This window comes from Nerophis ophidion, linkage group LG07, assembly GCF_033978795.1.
Source record: "Nerophis ophidion isolate RoL-2023_Sa linkage group LG07, RoL_Noph_v1.0, whole genome shotgun sequence".
Taxonomy (NCBI): Eukaryota; Metazoa; Chordata; class Actinopteri; order Syngnathiformes; family Syngnathidae; genus Nerophis; species Nerophis ophidion.
In genome coordinates, this window is record NC_084617.1 from 21,757,741 (window position 1) to 21,780,628 (window position 22,888).

The 22,888-nt window shown below is 43.1% G+C and overlaps 2 protein-coding genes across 5 annotated transcripts in view; one reads left to right on the plus strand and one right to left on the minus strand.

Moving 5' to 3' along the window:
- Positions 1 to 12,376, plus strand: eef2kmt (eukaryotic elongation factor 2 lysine methyltransferase). Of its 2 annotated transcripts, XR_009807439.1 has the most exons (9): positions 1 to 180; positions 486 to 548; positions 613 to 693; positions 766 to 867; positions 2,869 to 3,002; positions 3,105 to 3,352; positions 7,149 to 7,185; positions 12,015 to 12,164; positions 12,251 to 12,376. XR_009807439.1 is itself a non-coding variant. In XM_061905647.1 (8 exons), the coding sequence occupies exons 1-8, from the start codon at positions 64 to 66 to the stop codon at positions 12,349 to 12,351; spliced, it is 996 nt and encodes a 331-aa protein (XP_061761631.1). In that variant the 5' UTR covers positions 1 to 63; the 3' UTR covers positions 12,352 to 12,376. The 2 variants fall into 2 exon arrangements, 1 of the variants encoding a protein (XP_061761631.1); XM_061905647.1 differs by lacking the exon at positions 7,149 to 7,185.
- Positions 7,545 to 22,888, minus strand: part of alg1 (ALG1 chitobiosyldiphosphodolichol beta-mannosyltransferase) — a 21,016-nt gene continuing 5,672 nt past the window's right edge. For all 3 annotated transcript variants that reach the window (XM_061905645.1, XM_061905644.1, XM_061905646.1), the window contains exons 3-13: positions 19,927 to 20,030; positions 19,697 to 19,845; positions 19,531 to 19,620; positions 19,348 to 19,461; positions 16,606 to 16,727; positions 16,474 to 16,512; positions 16,347 to 16,406; positions 13,004 to 13,114; positions 12,821 to 12,935; positions 12,669 to 12,744; positions 7,545 to 12,602 (exon numbers count right to left, since the gene is read on the minus strand). In XM_061905645.1, the coding sequence (XP_061761629.1) occupies positions 12,471 to 12,602; positions 12,669 to 12,744; positions 12,821 to 12,935; positions 13,004 to 13,114; positions 16,347 to 16,406; positions 16,474 to 16,512; positions 16,606 to 16,727; positions 19,348 to 19,461; positions 19,531 to 19,620; positions 19,697 to 19,845; positions 19,927 to 19,956 (1,038 nt within the window). In that variant the 5' untranslated portion in view covers positions 19,957 to 20,030 and the 3' untranslated portion in view covers positions 7,545 to 12,470. The remainder of the gene's footprint in view (positions 12,603 to 12,668; positions 12,745 to 12,820; positions 12,936 to 13,003; positions 13,115 to 16,346; positions 16,407 to 16,473; positions 16,513 to 16,605; positions 16,728 to 19,347; positions 19,462 to 19,530; positions 19,621 to 19,696; positions 19,846 to 19,926; positions 20,031 to 22,888) is intronic.

The window sequence follows — 22,888 nt, forward strand, 5'->3', positions numbered from 1 at the left end:
TTCTCGCGATAGTTCGACGAAGCACAAGGAAGGAGCCTGAAGGAAAAAAGTGGCAAATGAAAGATGATGGTCGCAGAATCAAACGAAAAACACTCGAGAAATGAAAACAAAGACGAATTCTTAAAACAATTTAAATCTTGTTTTTTCTCTACAAGTCGTCTTGCTTTATTTCCCTGGACTGTGAGTACATTTTACTGCGTACCGTTACTCTGAAGTATGTATTTCCATAACTTCACCGAACTAGTCGAGCGAGAGTGACTATTTTTATATCTGACACGTTTACATTCTTACAATTCTTTCTGCTTAGTCATATTTACGTTTCAGGCTATATTTTCAACAAATATCCACATTTTATTTTATACGGCGAATATGCCAAAGCTGTATTACTAGTACTACTGTCTGTAAGTATCAGTAGTTGTAAGACACAATTATCTGAACATTTCATCAATACTTTAATCATTAAATGTTTATTTCTACCCTTTCAGGTTTTAGAACAGGAATTGGAACTCAGCGAATCATCACAAATAATCCTGGCTGTCCTCAAACAGGTAATTATTAATGTTGATAATTAATATGAGACACAGGATTGATTGCTTTTCCTGTTTTGGTTAGACTTGTCTTCACCGGCTGTGCAAGAAGTTTCCCCCGTCAGCGCGATACAGGAAGTTGTTTCTAACCGAGCTGATCAGGCGGGTCGGTGTCCCATTGGTCTGTTCCCGCTGAAGGCGTTAAAACGATTGGTAACGGTTTGTTTTACGGCTCCAGGTGGAGGCGGCCGACTGCGAGCCTCTGGACGAGCTCTACGACTCTCTGGCGGAGGTGGTGTCGGCCCAGGAAGCAGCGGAAGGATACAGAACTTTCTTACTGGTACCACATACTCAGTAGATTGACCCATATGTTTTTTTTCAGGGCCGTTACAGATTATTAGTAGTCAAGGAAGCGGCTAACCGACATTTGAAGCCTTTTTGATTGATTGATACTTTTATTAGTAGATTGCACAGTTCAGTACATATTCCGTACAATTGACCACTAAATGGTAACACCCGAATAAGTTTTTCAACTTGTTTAAGTCGGGGTCCACGTTAATCAATTCATGGTACGAATAATTCATAGTCGATATTCATTTGCAGTAAAAGTTATTTAAATATGAATAGTATGTCACTAAACAGGGCTTCACGGTGGCATAGGGGTTAGTGCGTCTGCCTCACAATACGAAGTTCCTGCAGTCCTGGGTTCAAATCCAGGCTCGGGATCTTTCTGTGTGGAGTTTGCATGTTCTCCCCGTGAATGCGTGGGTTCCCTCCGGGTACTCCGGCTTCCTCCCACTTCCAAAGACATGCACCTGGGGATAGGTTGATTGGCAACATTAAATTGGCCCTAGTGTGTGAATGTGAGTGTGAATGTTGTCTGTCTATCTGTGTTGGCCCTGCGATGAGGTGGCAACTTGTCCAGGGTGTACCCTGCCTTCCGCCCGATTGTAGCTGAGATAGGCGCCAGCGCCCCCCGCGACCCCGAAAGGGAATAAGCGGTAGAAAATGGATGGGATGGATGGATGTCACTAAACATCTGGACAAGGTTTTAAGTTTTTTTTTAACATTATTTTTTAGGAAAACTTGGGCCAGCAGCGATATGTTTTATGCGGCGCTAATGTTATGGTTAATTTAGCAGCAAAAACATCCAACACCTTTTAATACGTGTGTCTAAGAGGAGCATCAACATTTGCATTTCAAAATATGGCAACTCTCCTGGGAAAATTGGTAAAATAACGGCATTTCTCTAGATCTCAATAACTCGCCATCTACTCAGTTTTATAGCAGTTTTTGGATTTAATACATTATAAGGTTTCTTAGTAAGGAACCCTGAAATATTGTGAAAATCTAAATAAAAACATGTCTTGGCTCCTTCATGTAAATTATCGAGTTGGGACATTTTTTGACATAATTTCTTCCTGGGTTTTACAGAACGTATGAGAATGTGTGAGCTGCTGCCTGTGCTTCTTTACTTATATAATAATCTCCTATTTGTCAAAATACTTATACAAAAGTCGGATTTTTGGCAGCGATATCTTTTCTGTCGCATTTACGCCCGTCCATCTCTGTTGCGTTGTTTGATTGGATCACGGAACATGAAACTCGTGGCGCACCTACAACGAGCCCGCACTACGGGTGTTGCGGACGGAGGCTTGTCGGGCGACTCCATCGCTGCAGTAGCCAAAACAAACAAAACAGGACTGGTAAGAGGCCAGGAAAGAAAGACAAAAACTGGATTTCGCGACAAAGAAATTAATGACAGGTAAGCAGAGGAGACGTACTGTCAAAGACCAGAACTGCAGGAGAGAGAAAGGAAGGGTGGGGGCGTGGCCATGTAAGAAAGAGCTGGTGCTTGAGCAGTGGGTAATCCATCCCATCCATTCATTTCCTACGGCTTATTGCGTCTGGGGTTGCGGGGGGCCTATCTCAGCTACAATTGGTACTAAAAAATTATTTTTTATACACTTAATAGTGGTATCATATGTGTGTACCTATTACCTCCCTGCTTGGCACTCAGTATCAATGGTTGGAATTGGGGGTTTAAATCACCAAAATGATTCCCGAGCCCGGCCACCGCTGCTGCTCACTGCTACCCTCACCTCCCAGGGGGTGAAACAATGGGATGGGTCAAATGCAGGGGGTAGTTTCACCACACCTAGTGTGTGTGTGTGTGACCATCAGTGGTACTTTTAACTATATATATATATATATATATATATATATATCAATATTCATCAAAATGCCAAATATCTACGCCAATAATCGGCCCGGTTGGTAATCGGTCGATGTCTAGTTGTCCGTCCCAATAAAGGGCGTCCTTGTTGACTTTGTCTTGCAGCCGTGTGGTGGCACAGTCAGCTTGTTGGAGAACCGGGCACTGATCTCAGAAGGGACGACAGGGTTGGTGACCTGGGAAGCTGCCCTTTACCTGGCCGAGTGGGCCTTGGACCACCCGCAGACGTTCACTAGCCGGTACCAGCTCGTCGTTGAGTGGCCCTACAGCAACTTGCTGAGAATCAGAACCTCCCCGACCGGAGCAAGGACCAACCAACAAACCTTTCTTTGCCTATGCAGGAAGATTCTGGAGCTGGGCAGCGGCTTGGGCTTGACCGGTGTGACCGTGTGTCGCTCCTGCAGCCCGTCCAAGTACGTCTTCAGCGACGCTCACCGCAGCGTCCTGCAGAGACTGGAGGACAACGTCCGGCTCAACAGACTCCTGGAGAATGACGCGACCCCTGAGGTCAGCGTGGAACAGCTGGACTGGACCGACGTGACGGATGAACGCTTGGACGAGATCGGCGCCGATGTGGTCATCGCTTCAGGTTAGATGCTCCGGAACAGGGGTGTCCAAACTTTTTAAACTGAGGGCCGCACACTGACGAATTTAAACATGCAGTGGCCATTTTGATATTTTTTATTTTCAAAACCAATACAATAAATAGATTTTTTGAAACCTTTACAGCTCCCCTCAAGTTTGGTCCTGAGGACCCAGAAGGATCTCAGCCATAAAAATGTTGAAGATAAGTCTTTTTTATATATATATATTAGGGATGCACCGAAATGAAAATTTGTGGCCGAAGCCGAATAAAATTTAAACGCTTGGCCGAAAGCCGAATACCAAATACCGAATAATGAATGCAGTTTTCACAATTTTTTAAATATTGCATGAATAGCCTAGAATAAATATTTACACGTTTTTCAAATAAAGTAATTTTTTATTGAATATTGACATTTTTTAAATATTCCAGTAGCCTTTGCTTTTCAAAAAAAGCACAACGTTTTTCATTTATATTAGGCCTTCAAACAAAACATGCAGTCCAAAAAAAAATAAAGTGCATTAATGTGGATAAGCCCACAACAAATGAATTATTGTCCTTTTGGCAAAAGTCTGCTTAGCCACAGTAGATATGCTAATAATGTAAACAGAAGGCTCAAGTAAATGTCAATTAAGTGTGTGGTTGTAACCTCTTACACTTATATAGCTAGTCTACACAACAGGCTAATAATGTAAACAGAGGCCCCACTAAATCTCAATAAGTGTGTGCTTGTAACCTCATACACCTATACAGGTACACAACATATCCCAACGTCACCGCGTCACTGCACGTTGGTTGATTGAGTCACCGCGTCAAAAAATTGCGTCACAAGCCACTATTCGGCCTTGTTTTTAACTCATTCCACCGAAGGCCGAATGTGGCTTTTTTTGCCATATTCGGCCGAATATATTCGGTTACCGATTAATCGGTGCATCCCTAATATATATATATATATACATATATATATCAAAGCTTAAATCTCCAGATCACTTTCATGTCTAACACATATAATATGGAATACTTTACCCAAAAAATGTTTCCAAGTGGAATATTTAATGTGAAGTAATTAGAGCCTGGCTTAAATAGGTCAATAATTCATAACGGCGTGGCGCAGTGGAAGAGTGTTTCCAAGTGGAATATTTAATGTGAAGTAATTAGAGCCTGGCTTAAATAGGTCAATAATTCATAACGGCGTGGCGCAGTGGAAGAGTGGCCGTGCGCAACCCGAGGGTCCCTGGTTCAAATCCCACCTAGTACCAACCTCGTCACGTCCGTTGTGTCCTGAGCAAGACACTTCACCCTTGCTCCTGATGGGTGCTGGTTAGCGCCTTGCATGGCAGCTCCCCCCATCAGTGTGTGAATGTGTGTGTGAATGGGTAAATGTGGAAGTAGTGTCAAAGCGCTTTGAGTACCTTGAAGGTAGAAAAGCGCTATGCAAGTACAACCCATTTATCATTTATAACAATACAGATTTTAATGCATTGTTATTTTTTTTTTTTTTTGCAATGACAGCTTAAAAAAAAATTCCACTAGAAATATTTTGGATCCAAAAAGGCCCCACTCATAACTATAAAAAAGAAGTCATACTTTTTTCTTTAACTTTTAAATCTCTAAATAAATTTTATTATCCGTCAATTATGCTGTAAGTTTTTATTATTTTCTTCCAAGGTTTATGCCATTTTTGTCAAGTTTAACATAGTTTTTTGTTTTGGCGAACACACGAAATATGCAATATTTTCCCCCCAAAATCTTTCAAAGTGGAATATATAATGTGTAGTAATTGCTTGGATTTTCACGACGTCACGTCCGGTTCATTAAATATGCATGGTGGTCAAGCTAGCTGTTCTCAGTGGGTACTAGGCGCCAGTTAACCTCTATCGAAGAAAAAAATGCCCTATGCTTGCGTTGTCTTAGGCAAGACAAACCGTTCAAATCGTGGAAAGGATGAAGGTTTCTTCAGAGTTCCACGCAAGGTTATCAAAAAGGGCAGAAGAGTGCAAGATTTTACAAAATAGCACACACTCAAGGGAACACAGTCAAAGAACGCATTAGTTTGCAGTGACCACTTCGTTAAAAGGTTTGTTTGATATACATCAAATATACTTTACTTGAGTATTTCCCATTGAAGTATTATGTTGGTATTAATTGTATTAGAATTTTTAACAGAAAGAGTCAATGATGCTTTGTCAGGAAAGCATCATTCTACATTTACATCTTCTACATCTCCCCTTTTTGTTTATTTTGTATCCACGTGTCAGAGTACATGTGGCAACAGGACAATAATAAAAATATGGTGATGATTCAGCAATTGTTAAGTTTGTTAAATGGATGGTCAGTCACGGGTGTCAGCTGTCGGGTGCTAGTTTGTTTACTTTGCAAGACGCAAAGTTTAATCATGAAATGCAAACTTAACCAAGCAAAAACGATGTATATTTATCCGGAAGTCTTGATACCAATGTCCTTGACCCAGCCACACACAAAGAAGTTGTAGACCTACATGCTTTTGCAAGTTTTCATCTGTTTTGTCGTGTAGAATGACGTCTGGAGCACAATAGTTCGATATGTCTGGGAACTCCACTGACGGTTGAATCTTGGTATCACTCAAATATTTTTTGATAAAGTATAGAGATCTATTGCGTTGTATTGTTTGATTTTTTTGCTCGTATCTGCTTTTTACCGGAAGATGTAGGCCCCTTGTGTACTCCGATAGTTTGCATGCTGGTTGATGCACAACAGCCATCTTGGCTTAGTTGACCACCAGTTTTTCACTTCCGGTAAGAAGTAACGTGGCGGAATACAATAAATAGGTAAATTTATAACATTGATTTTGAGTCGCAATTCTTTTTTTTTAAGAGTTGTGTTATGAGGGTCAACATTGCAACTTTTTCTTGTTACATTTAACCTGTTTGCTCTTTTATTCCACTTTTATGTTGTTTTGTTAATACTATTTAAAGAATGTGCCGCTGGACACTGCTGTTCTAGGGTATTGCCAATTAAATCATGACAGATCAGACGATTTTTCTAGAATATTGTAGCATTAGAGGTTCTGGAAATTGGTTCTGATTTGCCACATGTTCTAGAATGTTGCAGGTCAGCTATGCCAGAGTGTTTGCTGGTGTGATGTTTTCCAATGGCATATATCAATGTTGCCCAAAGTGTGGCCCAGTGGCTGTTTGCTGCTCGCAGCTAATTGTTTTACGGCCTGCAGCCCTATCTTAAGATATAATTACAAAAAAACACGGTAAGAAGTAAATTAAAGGACGAAACAGGTGAAATGTGTAATGAGAAAACATTGCAAAGTTTACTCTAATAACACAAAGCTGCCATGCAGGCTGTTTTTCCTTTAAACCTCATTGCTCAAAAAATAATAATGAATCAAAATCAATTTTATGAATTATTGACACATTCAAGTCTCCAGTTACTTCACGTTCCACGTTTAATTGTATTTTGTGTTGTTTTTGTCATAAAAACACGTTTTTCTCTGAAAAAAGGGCATAAAACATTAAACATTTTTATACCAACAGATAGATCTGAAGTTGGTCTAAAAATGTAAGTTTTAAAAGTAATAGAAAATATTGTGTTATGACTTAATTTAAAAACTTTTATTCTTGAGACCCTTTCAGGTCCCCAGGACCAAACTTAAAAGGAGCCCTAAAGGTGTCATGACCTCTGTGACAGTTGTAGACTTGTTTTTTTTCTTGTATGTCTGTTCCTGTCCATTGCTCTTATTTTTGTAATGTCACTTCCCCTGTCTGCTACATCTGTTTTTGGTTGCCAATCGGGCTCCTTTTTATTTCTGCAGGGTTGGATCATAGTCTCCTGTTCACCTGGTTCCCTTTGTGAGTGACGCCATGAAATTGTGCACTTCCCAGCTGCCATAGCCTATTCTATTTTAAGTTATACTGTACAGTCTATTCTGCTCTACTAACACTATGTTAATTTCTAACCACCTATGTACCTTGTGCACTTCCGAGCTGCATTTGCCCTCTTTGTTAATTATATATTCCTTTTACTTTCTGACTGCAGTTTCTGCATCTCTGGGGTTAGCGCCACAAACTATGCTTTCCCATCGTTACAAAAGCTTAAAAAAATGTTTATATCGTATACATTTTAACAATGGAAAATATAAATTACCCCCATATGCTTTAATTTTTCCAGTGTGCTGCCCTGATTGGAAAAAGTTTGGACAACTCTTGCATAAACGATAAAATGCGCATTATTTTCTGCAATGCTCCTGATAGATGCTCTAGAATGTCAGACTTCTGATCAAAAATGGTACAGGACAGACGTACTACAATATTGTAGCTAAAAGGTGATGGTAAGACGGAAATTCTAGAATGTTGCAGGTTTGCTATACCTGAATTTTTGGTCATGAAATGTTCTAGAATGTTGCTGCTAAAATATTATGGAATGTTGCTCAATTAATGCTCTTAATGTTGGTTAGATGTTTTAAAATGTACCAGTAAGGTAATTTCTAGGATGTTGGTCCGGTGTTCTAGAACAGTGGTTCTCAAATGGGGGTACGCATACCCCTGGGGGTACTTGAAGTTATGCCAAGGGGTATGTGAGATTTTTAAAATATTATAAAAAAATAGCAACAATTCAAAAATCCTTTATAAATATATTTATTAAATAATACTTCAACTAAATATGAATGTAAGTTCATAAACTGTAAGAAAAAAATACAACAATGCAATATTCAGTGTTGACAGCTATATTATTGGGGACATGTTCCATAAATATTGATGTTAAAGATTTCTTTTTTAGTGAAGAATGTTTAGAATTACGTAAGTTCAGGAATCCAGATGGATCGCTATCGCAAACCCCAAAGAGGGCACTTTAAGTAGATGATTACTTCTACGTGTAGAAATCTTTATTTATAATTGAATCACTTGTGGGCTTCATGGTGGAAGAGGTGTTAGTGAGTCTGCCTCACAATACAAAGGTCCTGCAGTCCTGGGTTCAATCCCAGGCTCTGGATCTTTCTGTGTGGAGTTTGCATGTTCTCCCCGTGAATGCGTGGGTTCCCTCCGGCTTCGTCCCACTTCCAAAGACATGCACCTGGGGATAGGTTGATTGGCAACACTAAATTGGCCCTAGTGTTTAAATGTGAGTGTTAATGTTGTCTGTCTGTGTTGGCCCTGCGATGAGGTGGCGACTTGTCCAGGGTGTACTCTGCCTTCCGCCCGATTGTAGCTGAGATAAGCGCCAGAGCCCCCCGCGACCCCAAAAGGGAATAAGCGGTAGAAAATGGATGGATGAATCACGTGTTTATTTTTCAACAAGTTTTTAGTCATTTTTATATCTTTTTTTCTAAATAGTTCAAGAAAGACCACTACAAATGAGCAATATTTTGCACTGTTATACAGTTTAATAAATCAGAAACTGATGACATAGTGCTGTATTTTACTTCTTTATCTCTTTTTTTCAACCAAAAATGCTTTGCTCTGATTAGGGGGTACTTGAATTAAAAAAATCTACATCACTGAAAAAAGGTTGAGAACCACTGTTTTAGAATATTAGTAGCTTGGCCTTAGAATACACCAAGACAGGTGTTCAGAATGTTTGTTATGGCACTGTTTTACAATCTTGCCTATTGAATGTTCCTGATAAATGCTCCAGAATTGTTTGAGGTTGGATCCAAAATGTAACTCTAGAATTGTTCGAGGTTGGATCTAAAATGTAACAGTACAGGGTACAGGACAGATGTCCTGGAATATTGTAGCTAAGAGGTCCTGGAATGCGGTGAGAAGGATATTCTACAATGTTGCTGGTTTGCGATGCATGAATATTTGCTTGTGAGATGTTCTAAAATATTGCAGATTGAATATTCTGGAACATTGCTGAAGGTTAGATGTTCTGAAAGGCCCCATTAAAGTTTTCAGGTCAGGTATGCTGGAATGTTGGTTCTAGTTACACTCTTAGTGGTCCTGGAAGGCGGTAAAACGGATGTTCTAGATTCTAGAATTTAGAATATTGCAGGTCTGATATTTTTAAATGTTTGCCAGTGAGATGTTCTACAATTTTGCAGATCAAATATTCTGGAATTATGCTTTATTGATGTTGAAAGTTAATGTTCCAAAATATTTTCAGTAAAGTTTGCAGATCAGACATCCTGGAATGTTGTTCAGTTGTTTTGGAATATTAAAACTCAGTGCTCTTTTAATGCAGTAAAACAGGTGTTCTAGAATGTTGCAGATGAGCTAGTCTAAAATGTTTGCTAGTGTGATGTTCTGGACCAGTGACTCTCAAACTGTGGTATGCGTGCTTCATCTAGTGGCACGCCAAAGAATCAGTTAAGTAATTAGTGTTATTTTCCTATATTGAAACACAGTGTTACTGTTCAAACTGTGTAATGGTAAAAATATTAAATATACTTGTTGAATAAAACATCCGGTCCACAGTGGACAGGTACCGACAGGCCAAGCGGTGTGCAGCTTCAGCGGTCACGGAGGCAAAAACTCGGACATGGGAGGAGTTCGGGGAAGCCATGGAAAACGACTTCCGGACGGCTTCGAAGCGATTCTGGACCACCGTCCGCCGCCTCAGGAAGGGGAAGCAGTGCACTATCAACACCGTGTATGGTGCGGATGGTGTTCTGCTGACCTCAGCTGCGGATGTTGTGGATAGGTGGAAGGAATACTTCGAAGACCTCCTCAATCCCACCAACACGTCTTCCTATGAGGAAGCAGTGCCTGGGGAATCTGTGGTGGACTCTCCTATTTGTGGGGCTGAGGTCGCTGAGGTAGTTAAAAAGCTCTTCGGTGGCAAGGCCCCAGGGGCGGACGAGATCCGCCCGGAGTTCCTTAAGGCTCTGGATGCTGTGGGGCTGTCTTGGTTGACAAGACTTTGCAGCATCGCGTGGACATCGGGGGCGGTACCTCTGGATTGGCAGACCGGGGTGGTGGTTCCTCTCTTTAAGAAGGGGGACCGTAGGGTGTGTTCCAACTATCGTGGGATCACACTCCTCAGCCTTCCCGGTAAGGTTTATTCAGGTGTACTGGAGAGGAGGCTACGTCGGATAGTCGAACCTCGGATTCAGGAGGAACAGTGTGGTTTTCGTCCTGGTCGTGGAACTGTGGACCAGCTCTATACTCTCGGCAGGGTTCTTGAGGGTGCATGGGAGTTTGCCCAACCAGTCTACATGTGCTTTGTGGACTTGGAGAAGGCATTCGACCGTGTCCCTCGGGAAGTCCTGTGGGGAGTGCTCAGAGAGTATGGGGTATCGGACTGTCTTATTGTGGCGGTCCGTTCCCTGTACGATCAGTGTCAGAGCTTGGTCCGCATTGCCGGCAGTAAGTCGAACACATTTCCAGTGAGGGTTGGACTCCGCCAAGGCTGTCCTTTGTCACCGATTCTGTTCATAACTTTTATGGACAGAATTTCTAGGCGCAGTCAAGGCGTTGAGGGGTTCCAGTTTGGTAACCGCAGGATTAGGTCTCTGCTTTTTGCAGATGATGTGGTCCTGATGGCTTCATCTGACCGGGATCTTCAGCTCTCGCTGGATCGGTTCGCAGCCGAGTGTGAAGCGACCGGAATGAGAATCAGCACCTCCAAGTCCGTGTCCATGGTTCTCGCCCGGAAAAGGGTGGAGTGCCATCTCCGGGTTGGGGAGGAGACCCTGCCCCAAGTGGAGGAATTCAAGTACCTAGGAGTCTTGTTCACGAGTGAGGGAAGAGTGGATCGTGAGATCGACAGGCGGATCGGTGCGGCGTCTTCAGTAATGCGAACGTTGTACCGATCCGTTGTGGTGAAGAAGGAGCTGAGCCGGAAGGCAAAGCTCTCAATTTACCGGTCGATCTACGTTCCCATCCTCACCTATGGCCATGAGCTTTGGGCCATGACCGAAAGGATAAGATCACGGGTACAAGCGGCCGAAATGAGTTTCCTCCGCCGTGTGGCGGGGCTCTCCCTTAGAGATAGGGTGAGAAGCTCTGCCATCCGGGAGGGACTCAAAGTAAAGCCGCTGCTCCTTCACATCGAGAGGAGCCAGATGAGGTGGTTCGGGCATCTGGTCAGGATGCCACCCGAACGCCTCCCTAGGGAGGTGTTTAGGGCACGTCCAACCGGTAGGAGGCCACGGGGAAGACCCAGGACACGTTGGGAAGAGTATGTCTCCCGGCTGGCCTGGGAACGCCTCGGGATCCCCCGGGAAGAGCTAGACGAAGTGGCTGGGGAGAGGGAAGTCTGGGTTTCCCTGCTTAGGCTGTTGCCCCCGCGACCCGACCTCGGATAAGCGGAAGATGATGGATGATGGATGGATAGAATAAAACATCTCCTTTGTTTTTAATAAATACTCAGGCTTACTACGCTACTGTATTTAAATGTTGGTCTTTATGGTGGTACTTGGAGAACCAAGTGTTTTCTGAGGTGGTACTGGGGGGCAAAAAGTTAAGGAAACTCATCTAAAAATACCATAGCTAAGAGGTCCTGTAATGTTTGCCCGTGAGATCTTCTAGAACTTCGCAGTTAAAATATTCTGGAATGTTGATTATTTAATGCACCTGGTGTTGGAGGTCAGATGTTGATGAGGTGTTCTAGAAATGTAGAAACTTGGTCCTGGAATACAGCAAGACAGGTGTTCTAGAATGTTGCAGGTCAAGTTTGTGCTGACTCAGGTGGGCGGCTTAAAAAGGAGCTGTGCTGAATGCTTTCCTCTTCGTTGCAGACGTGGTGTACGATCCAGACATCATAGCGGGTCTGTCCCAGCTGCTGTCCAGAATACTCAGACCAAAACGCGGGCGTATCTCCCCTGAGGTCTTCATCTGCTCCACTGTGAGGAATCCACAGACGTATAGCGGCTTCAAGAAGCAGCTTGGTAACAATTTCACTCTTCTCATTGATTGGCCAGTAGTAGAGGAGGCGGAGCTTCAACAAAGTCTTTGGTTTTTCTGTGCTTGACAGGCGATGCAGGAATCGGCCATCATGTGATGGGTGGTGCTGTCGGTCACGTGTTTCAGTACGACAGAGTCTCCAGCATAGAGCTGATCCAGTTGTACGTCTGACATTAAAGATGGTTTTATTTACAAATGTTCCCACAAAGTTTCTCTGCAGAAGAAGAAAAGTTCTCAGTGCTCAGTCATAATTGCTGCTTGTAGTACAAAAGCGAAGAATCCCATTCTCGTCAGGAAGAAAACATAAGCGGGAGGACATTTTGGTCCCAGTTGTCATCCCAGCACTGCCCTCTGCTGGCACGGAGGTTCCTCCTGAAGACGCCAAGCCTGCCATCGCTGTTGGTAAACTCTGAGAGAAGAGACTGGAAACAAACAAGATGGAGCTTCTGCTGTCCTGAAATAATAACGTCGCTCCTGGGAAAACTCACTTTGAGCTGCTCAGCCAGCTGCTGAGCGTCTCTGAAGATCAGTCCGTTGTCTTCGTGCTTCACCAGCTCATGTAAGCTGACGGTACAAAACTCTTGGTTTCACTCATGTAGGAGAACAATGGCGTCAACAGAGTCAAAACGGGTGCACTCACCACTTGTAGTTGATGGCGCAGACAGGCAGGCAGCAGCCAAACATGTCCACCACCTTCATGGGCAGGTCCAGACTGCTGGACGACTTGTGGAGACAAACACCCAAGTCAGCCGAACCTGCAGGACACACACAGGTGTGATGAGAGACGGGTTTGGCTGGCTAAAGAGTTTAACGGTCAACTCACCTAACAACACAGGATAGTCTTCTGCCTCAAGCCAGGGTGTGCAGATCTTCACATGCTTCAGACTCAGGGAGTCAATAGTCTTCATGTAGTGTTCCTTCTGAGGACCTTTGCCTTCACAGACAGGGAGAGGTCACATGTGCCCCTCACCATCACACTTAAATAGCGGTCATCGCACGAAAGGCTCAAACCAGCGACCACCATTTGAGAGTTAAGTATAGCAACGCTAGCCAATGCATGAGAAGCCCTGGCCGTGACTGCGTGGGATTACAGCCATTACTTCAGTGCCGTGACTCGGATGAGAGTGAGGTTTAGGGAGTGAGTGTAACGGAGACCACTAACTAGGCCAGTGGTTCTCAAATGGGGGTACACATACCCCTGGGGGTACGAGAGATTTTTAAAAAATATTCTAAAAATAGCAACAATTCAAAAATTCTTTATAAATATATTTATTGAATAATACGTCAACAAAATATGAATGCAAGTACATAAACTGTGAAAAAAAAATACAACAATGGATTATTCAGTGTTGACAGCTTGATTTTTTGTGGACATGTTCCATAAATATTGATGTTAAAGATTTATTTTTATTGTGAAGAAAACTTTAGATATAAGTTCATGAATCCAGATGAATCTCTATTACAATCCCAAAAGAGGGCACTTTAAGTTGATGATTACTTCCATGTCTAGAAATCTTTATAAGTTTTTAGTTATTTTTATATCTTTTTTTCCAAATAGTTCAAGAAAGACCACTACAAATGAGCAATATTTTGCACTGTTATACAATTTAATAAATCAGAAACTGATGACATAGTGCTTTATTTTACTTCTTTATCTCTTTTTTTTCCAAACAAAAATGCTTTGCTCTGACTAGGGGGTACTTGAATTAAAAAGATGTTAACAGGAGGTACATCACTGAAAAAAGGTTGAGAACCACTGAACTAGGCTGTGCAATAGTACATCGTGGGAACCTCACTTCCTGATGCCTTAGGAGCAGCGCAAGCCAATGAGCTAAAAAAGTCTGGGTTGAACTGTAGGGAATTACAACTGTTACTTTCCCAGATAAAAGTAAAGTTTAGCGGGTAAGTGTAACTAATGCGAGCTAGCGTGGCTGTGCAATAGTACATACTGTGAACGCCACTCCCTGGTGCCTTAAGGGCAGGGTGAGGGAATGAGCTAAATGTTCTGGCAGAACTGCACAGAAATACAACTGTTACTTTGGTGCCCTGGCCCAGATGAGAGCGGGATTTAGGATGCTAGTTAGCGTAGCTGTGCAATAGTCCATCATACAAACCTCTCCACCTGATGCCTTAAGAGGAGTGTTAGCTAATGAGCTACAAGCCCTGGGCTGGACTGTGTAGAGTTAATACTGTTATTTGGTGCCGTGTCTAGGATGAGAGTAAAGTTTAGCGGGTGAGTGCAACGGATGCCAGCTAACATGGCAGTGCAACAGTACGTCTTGTGAACCTCACTCCCTGATTCCTTAAGATCAGTGCAAGCTAATGAGCTAAAAGCCCTGGGCTGCTAGCCAAGGAGCTAAAATCCCTGGGGTGAACTGGGCGGAAATGCGACTGTTACTTTGGTACCGTGATCCGGATGAAAGTAAAATTTAGGTTGATAACGAGCGGAGCTGTGCAATAATACATCCTATCAACCTCACTCCCTAACACCTTAAGAGCAGTGTTAGTTAATGAGCTAAAAGCCCTGGGCAGAACTGCGCGGAAATACAACGGTTACTTTAGTGCCGTGACCCGGAAGAGAGCGAAATTTACGATGCTAGTTAGCGTAGCTGTGCAATAGTACGTCATATGAACCTCACCCACTGATTCCTTAAAAGCAGGGGTCTCGAGCTCAATTTACCTGGGGGCCACTGGATGCAGAAACTGGGTGAGGATGGGCCGCAACAAAAGATTTCTTAAAAAAATCCAACAGGCACTTTTTAACAAATTCACCTTCTTTGAATGGCTTTCCCGCCTTAGCAACATACTTGCCAACTCTCGCGATCTTTCCAGGAAACACCCGAATATCAGTGCCCCTCCCGACAATCTCCCGAGGCGATCATTCTTCCAGTTTTTACCTGGACAACAATATTAAGGCACGCCCCGGACAACAATATTAAGGTCTGTGCCGTGATGGCACTGCCTCTAGCGTCATCTACAACCTGCAGTCTCGCCCGCCATAAAGTGTGCTGGCCCAGTCACATATTGTATGAGGCTTCTGCAGACCCATGGAAGTGACTGCAAGACGTACTTGATCAACAGCTATACAGGTCACACTGAGGGTGGCCGTATAAACAACGTTAATACTGTTACAAACATGGGCCACACTGTGAATCCACACCAAACAAGATTGACAAACACATCAATATAACAATTCACACCCCAGCCCCCTATTGTAGTCCGGAAGAGTTAGGGCTGCATGGGATTCTGGGTATTTTTTCTGTTGTGTTTATGTTGTGTTACGGTGCGTATGTTCTCCCAAAATGTGTTTGTCATTATTGTTTGGTGTGGGTTCACAGTGTGGAATATATTTGTAACAGTGTTAAAGTTGTTGAAATGGCAACCCACAGTGTGACCTGTATGGCTGTTGATCAAGTATGTCTTGCAGTCGCTTACCGCATCTACAGAAGCCGAACACAACATGCGGCTGGACTGGCACGCTGTTAGTACAGGATGTAGAAGACCCTAAAGGCAGTGACTCCGAGGTGCCCCCTTAATATTGTTGTTAGGGTAAAATTCGGGGAATGTTTGCCCCTGGAGGGGCACTGAAAATTGGGAATCTCCCGGAAAAAAATCGAGGGTATACAAGTATGACGCTGCAAAGCGCCAGTCATATAAAACTCGCAGGCCGCACCAACATTACATTTTCACATCAAGGTGCGGGCCGCGAAATAACGTCTCGCGGGCCACGTGTTTGGGACCCCTGCTTAAGAGCAATGTTAGCTAATGAGCTTAAAGCCCTGCGCTGGACTGTTTAGAGTTAAAACTGTTATTTGGTGCCGTGTCTCGGATGAGAGTGAAGTAACAGATGCCAGCTAGCGTGGCTGTGTAATTGTACATCCTGTAAACCTCACTCCCTGATGCCTTAAGAGCAGTGCAAGCTAATGAGCTATAAGCCCTGGGGTGAACTGCGCGGAAATACAACTGTTACTTTGGTGCCTTGACCCAGAAGAGAGTGTACTTTGGGTTGCTGGCTAGCATGGCTGTGCATCCTATAAACCTCACTCCCTGATACCTTAAGAGCTGCACTGGGCAATGAGTTCACATTGGCTAGTTTTGTTCCACCCAACACTCAATCTATGGGAATTAGCATATGCCGGACCACGATAGGCCAACAGAACATTTACCTGTGATGATGCAGATGAGCGCTGGCAAAGACGCTCCTCCTTGAATAAAACCTTCGTATTCTGTCAAGCACAAAAGTAAATCTGTGCTGAGAAAATACATTCTTTTTGTTGCAGGAAAATAAGTTACCTTGGAGAGCCTGCAGGAGGATGGAGAAGTCCTCATCCTCTGAGGAGGCAAAACAATGTGATGATTGTTGAGCTCATGGACAATAAACATCTCAATCCGACCAAAGTCACCTTGTAGTCACGGTGCACTCACTTGTCCAGCTTGTGCTGCTCATCAGCAAGGCGGGTCGGCCAGGTCTTAACGTCACAGTGTCCTTGGCGAGGTCCCTCACGGAGAAGACGGTCGCCTCGACTGCTTCGACATCATCATCCTCCCTGGAGGACGCAACACAATAGACATGATGAAAATGGGCAAAAATATTGTTGCTAAACCGTTAACTAAATGAACTATAAATTGATTAATTAAATACGGCATCAGAGCAGGTCATGAAAAAAAAAAACATTTTGATAATATTCAGTGTTTGCACACTAACACCAGTTAAATGTAGATACAATATCAAGTAACAAACCTCAGCTTTTGTGTTGACAAAGCATATTATTATTATTAGTAGTAGTAGTAGTAAAGCCGAACCTTCTGATCTTGACATCCTTCGGACTGGATGACAGTCATTGAATGAGCGGTGGTCAACTTTGCCAAAATCGAAAAGTGAAACCAAGCACATTTATTTGTGGATTTGTCCAGAGACAAAGATTGATAAAATATTTTTTTAAACCTATGGCTCTTTGAAGGTTAAAAAAAAAAGTTGACGCAAAAAAGCATCTTTTCTTGCCTTTCTCGCCATCTTCGGGTCTAAGTTAGTTAGTTAGTTGCCCAACTTCTCGGTTTATGTCCACAACATTCTACTATCCAGGTGAGAAGCATGATTTATAATCTAGAATTAACTTTCACCAATTCAGAGGCAATGCAGCATAAGCTGGTTAGCTCTCTTTGATCATGACGGTGCCGCTAAAAATAGTTTGTCTTTGATAGGGCTAATAACAATATCGCTAATGCTAATACTTTGAGTGGAATAGGTCAGTGGTCCCCAACCAGTACCGGGCCGCAGAATAATTTTTTTATTATTTTTTTTATATTCTATTAAATAAACATAAAAAACACAAGATACACTTACAATTAATGTACCAACCCAAAAAACCTCCCCTTTTCATAACACAAAACCCCCAAAAAACGCGGGACAAATTATCAAGCGTTGACCGGTCCACAGCTACAAAAAGGTTGGAGACCACTGGAATAGGGTACTCTTTATTACCTGCATTGATAGCCGTATTGCCATATTTTTTAACTTAGAATGCATAAAAAAACAACAACATGTGTTCTTGTCTTCCATAAGGATTGTGAATGATGGGCAAAATTCCCATAAAAGTGCAGTTCCTTTTAAAGCTTAGTGATAATAATGAAGTTAATAATGCAACATGTCGACACAATCAGACATTTGTCAAAGTAATCACATGACGTTGACCTATGCTGGCATGTTTTCTTGTAATATTAAGAACATAGTGGACCAGGACCTAGATAGATACACTATATTGCCAAACGTATTGGGCCACCCATCCAAATGATCAGAATCAGGTGTCCTAATCACTTGGCTCGGCCACAGGTGTATAAAATCAAGCACTTAGGCATAGAGACTGTTTCTACAAACATTTGTGAAAGAATGGGCCGCCCTCAAGAGCTCAGTGATTTCCAGCGTGGAACTGTCATAGGATGCCACCTGTGCAACAAATCCAGTCGTGAAATTTCCTCTCTTTCCAAAGTCAACTGTCGGCTTTATTATAAGAAAATGGAAGAGTTTGGGAACAACAGCAACTCAGCCACCAAGTGGTAGGCCACGTAAACTGACAGAGAGAGGTCAGCGGATGCTAAAGCGCATAATGCAAATACCTTCTGCACAGTCAGTTGCTACAGAGCTCTAAACTTCATGAGACCTTCCAATTAGCCCACGTACAGTACGCAGAGAGCTTCATGAAATGAGTTTCCATGGCCGAGCAGCTTTATCCAAGCCATACATCTCCAAGTCCAATGCAAAGCGTCGGATGCGGTGGCGTAAAGCCCGTCGCCACTGGACTCTTGAGCAGTGGAAGTGATGAATCACGCTTTTCCATCAATCTGGCAATCTGATGGACGAGTCTTGGTGTGGAGGTTGCCAGGAGAACGATACATTTCGGACTGCATTGTGCAGAGTGTGAAATTTGGTGGAGGAGGAATTATGGTGTGGGGTTGTTTTTCAGGAGTTGGGCTTGGCCCTTTAGTTCCATTGAAAGGAACTCTGAATGCTCCAGGATACCAAACATTTTGGTCAATTCCATGCTCCCAACCTTGTGGGAACAGTTTGGAGCGGGCCCCTTCTTCTTCCAACACGACTATGCATCGGTGCACAAAGCAAGGTCCATAAAGACATGGATGACAGAGTTTGGTGTGGATGAATTCGACTGGCCTGCACAGAGTCCTGACCTGAACCTAATAGAACACCTTAGGGATGAATTAAAACGGAGACTGAGAGCCAGGCTTTCTCGACCAACATCAGTGTGTGACTTCACCAATGCGCTTTTGGAAGAATGGTGGAACATTTCTATAAACACACTCCGCAATCTTGTGAACAGCCTTCCCAGAAGAGTTGAAGCTGTAATAGCTGCAAAAGGTGGACTGACATCATGTTGAACCCTATGGATTAGGAATAGGATGGCACTTCAACTTCATAAGTGAGTCAAGGCAGGTGGCCAAATAATTTTGGCAATATAGTGGCAACATAGACGAGTTGTCGACTTAAGAAGGTTCCACTATCTTACTCGCACCGCTGTTTCAATTGTTTTTTTGTTTGTCTTTTTTTTTTGTAATAAAAAGTTGCGGGCAGCAGATGTCCCCCCCCCTGGTCACACCGATGTGTGAGCCGTTAAAGACTATTAGGCATTCCTACATAGACAAAGCGTCACTCACCTGCTGCACTGGAGCACGGGAAGCGGGCGTGAAAGCCTCACAAAAAGCTCATGCCGCGCCTTCAGCGGCGTCTCCCTAAAAATGGTGGCCGGTCTGTCGTAGAGTGTGGTCGCCCTAAAGAGGTCAAATGGCAAAAGTGATGCAGTGTGCAAAGATTAATTATTCAAGCAAAATAAATCCTACTTGATGCCCCAGTTCTGGTGCAGGTCGTCCTTCATGGCATTGGTCACACACAGGTTGTGAGTCGCCAGGGTGCCGAAGACATGTTCATACCTGCAGCAACAATAAATAAGCCATTGGAGGACTGGTGCGAATGCTCAAAAATTCAGGTACGGCTCAGACTTCTGACCACTTTGCCAGGCGTACAAGCAGGTGCGTTTTGCCCAGGCTGAGCGCCATGATGGTGAAGCCGTAGTTGTGCCAGTCGATGACCAAGCGGCTGCCTCGCAGGACGCAAACCAGCCAAGCCGCCGCTATGCCGGGAAGACCAGGGGGATTCTTGGAAACAAAAGTGGGACGTTTGCCTCACCAACCAGTGATTGGCTACTGACAAGTCACGTGACTGCGAGTGCCGCCAACCTGCATTAGGATTTGAGCCTGCAGCTTCATTCTCAGCAGCACCACCAGAAGCTGCACAAACTGGACGAGGACTTTCGTCACGTATGTCAGGATCTTTGGGCCCCCTGGAAGGAAAGAGCGAGCATTAAGGCGAACACAGCGTGAAAATCAATGACCATATTGATAATAATCAGTGTTGGCTAGGGTTGGGTATCGTTTGAATTCGAACGATTCCGATTCTTTGTTTCGATTCTGATTCCTGACGATTCTAGGTTCCGATTCTTTCTTTAAAAAAAAAAAAAAAAGGCAGGGCCAAAAAAAGTTTAGGATATTTTAAATGAGCTAGCTAACCTGCAGTCTTTCTGAATGAAATAGTCTGACATTCTCCATCAATTTTAATTCTATTAACTTTTTATGAACTTTACTATAAATTCCTCACAGGGCTGTTTTCAACTAGAATATAAATATCAAATCTATGAATTTGCATATAAATATTATAAATTATGAATACATTTTCACAGAGGTACACTTTCATCAAGAGAGCTTTATTTTTGAAAACCTCATAAAAACACATTTATACATAAGTGTATGATGCTGCAGGTTACTTAAACATGTTACCGTGCTCCCACTGATGGGCTAAACTGGTGCAGAAAAGCAAATAAACAATAAGAAACAACTTGCAAAACCCAGTCCAGATTAGCAGCGGGTACAGTATAAAATCAGAGACAGTTCTTGTTTAGGAAAAGGACCATATCCGCCTTCTCAGGCAGGATGCGTGAGCGTTCTGGACAGATAGTGTCTCCTGTCGAAGATGGGACACGCATTTATTTGTACTCCATGAACTCGGAGGTGTTTCATCATGTTCGACGTGCACCCTCCTAAGCACGAAACAGTCCCGTTGCACGTGTTACATTTCACCGATATTTCATTTTTTTTTGTAAAATAAAGCCTAACTTTCGACCGCCGATGCCCGCTATCCATGCTTGACTGACTCGCTCGGCTAAATAGGCTCGGCTTTGCTAACACTTCCGGCGGTGGGCGCTTCTTCATTGGTGTTCAGCGGCTTCTTTTTCCTGTTCGGCGGACTTATTATTTTTTTCCAGTCGGCGGCTGGGTATATAAACTAGGAATCGAAATTTAAACTTTTGAACGATTCCGGGAGAATCGGAAAGTTAGTCCCGGTTCCAATCGATACTTGATACCCAACCCTAATTTCGGCGTTAACGCACTTTTTGGGTCTTTTCACGCATTGAAATCAGAAAGGTCGCGAAATTCTGGAATTCCGATTATCGTTTTCCGTCGGCGTTCTGTTTCCTGTATTTTCCGGACTATAGCCTACAAGATTGAGCTCACCCACCTCAATGCTATTGACGCATTGGAAAGGTTGATAATGATCTTAAATCCACGATGTCAAGAAAAGCTGTAATTCTGTATGATTATAGCCAATTTAAATGACCAGTACATGTACAAGTGAATGAAGGGCATTCGTACTCAACAGCCATACATGTCAGATTAAGGGTGGCCATATCAAAACAATGCCAACACAGTCATAAACATGTGCCATATTGCGAAACCAAACTAAACAACAATGACCAACACATTTCGGGAGAATATTCGCATCGCTACACAACATAAACACAACAGAGCAAATACCCAGAATTCCTTGCAGTAGCTAGTCTTCCGGGACGCTGCACTATTTTATTTGGTACAGGGTGTAATTATAAGTGTGCCCAGTAGATGGCAGTCAAACATAACAGTGAAGTGAATTATATTTATATAGCGCTTTTTCTCTAGTGACTCAAAGCGCTTTCCATAGTAAAAACCAATATCTATTTTTTTTACATTTAAACCAGTGTGGGTGTGTGGGTAGCACTGGGAGCAGGAGGGTAAAGTGCCTTTCCCAAGGACACAACGGCAGTGACTAGGATGGCGGAAGCGGGGATTGAACCTGCAACCCTCAAGTTGCTGGCACGGCCGCTCTTCCTACCGAGCTATACCGCCCAACAAGAGATAAGTCTCCCTCAACAACAACAACATTTTTAAATCTTTCATTGAAAATATAGAAAATTACACACAAGGCTCAAAATCTATCAAAATGTTTTAGTAGTAAATGTTTTAGTGCCATTTGTAATATAAAGTAGGGTAAAGTTCTTACTTATATCTGTCAGTAAACTCGCCATGAAAGTGCTAAAACATACTGGTGTAGTCAATCCATCCATTTTCTACCACTTATTCCCTTTGGGATGGCGGGGGGGCGCTGATGGCTATCTCAGCTACAATCGGGCGGAAGGCGGTGTACACCCTGGACAAACCGCCACCTCATCGTAGGGCCAACACAGATAGACACACAACATTCACACACTAGGGCCAATTTAGTGTTGCCTATCAACCTAATCCCCAGGTGCATCTCTTTGGAAGTGGGAGGAAGCCGCAGTACCATTATTCACCCAAGTAACTTTAGTTATTAGAGTTACGGTTGGACTGTTTTTCACGGGACACTTTTCCAGTGTGGTTGTTTCCGGAGGAGGAGACGCTACTCTGTTGTTGATTTAAGTGAAGTCTGGATGTCATTAAAACAGTTAGCTCCATCTTTTTACACTTCTTCAACTGCCGTCCTTGCACGCTACAACGCTACAACAAAAATGACAGGGAGAAGACGCTGTCAAAGGTCAGCCACGTAAATAAGACCGCCCAGAAAACGGCACATCCGGAAGAGACTGTCAGAAAGCGGCTAGAAGATGATCTGTAAAACATAATCGATGCAACATTTTGACCAAAGAACCACCATTACATGTTATGTAGACTAGTGGTCCCCAACCTTTTTTGCACCACAGACCGGTTTAATGTAGGCATTATTTTCAAGGACCGGTTTTCCACTTGTGCCAGAAAAATACAGCAAAAATACAACTCACTATAATGCTGAATGAGTGGGAGCACCTGGGCTGGTTTCTTTGCAATGCGATGCAGATAGGAATCAGCCTTT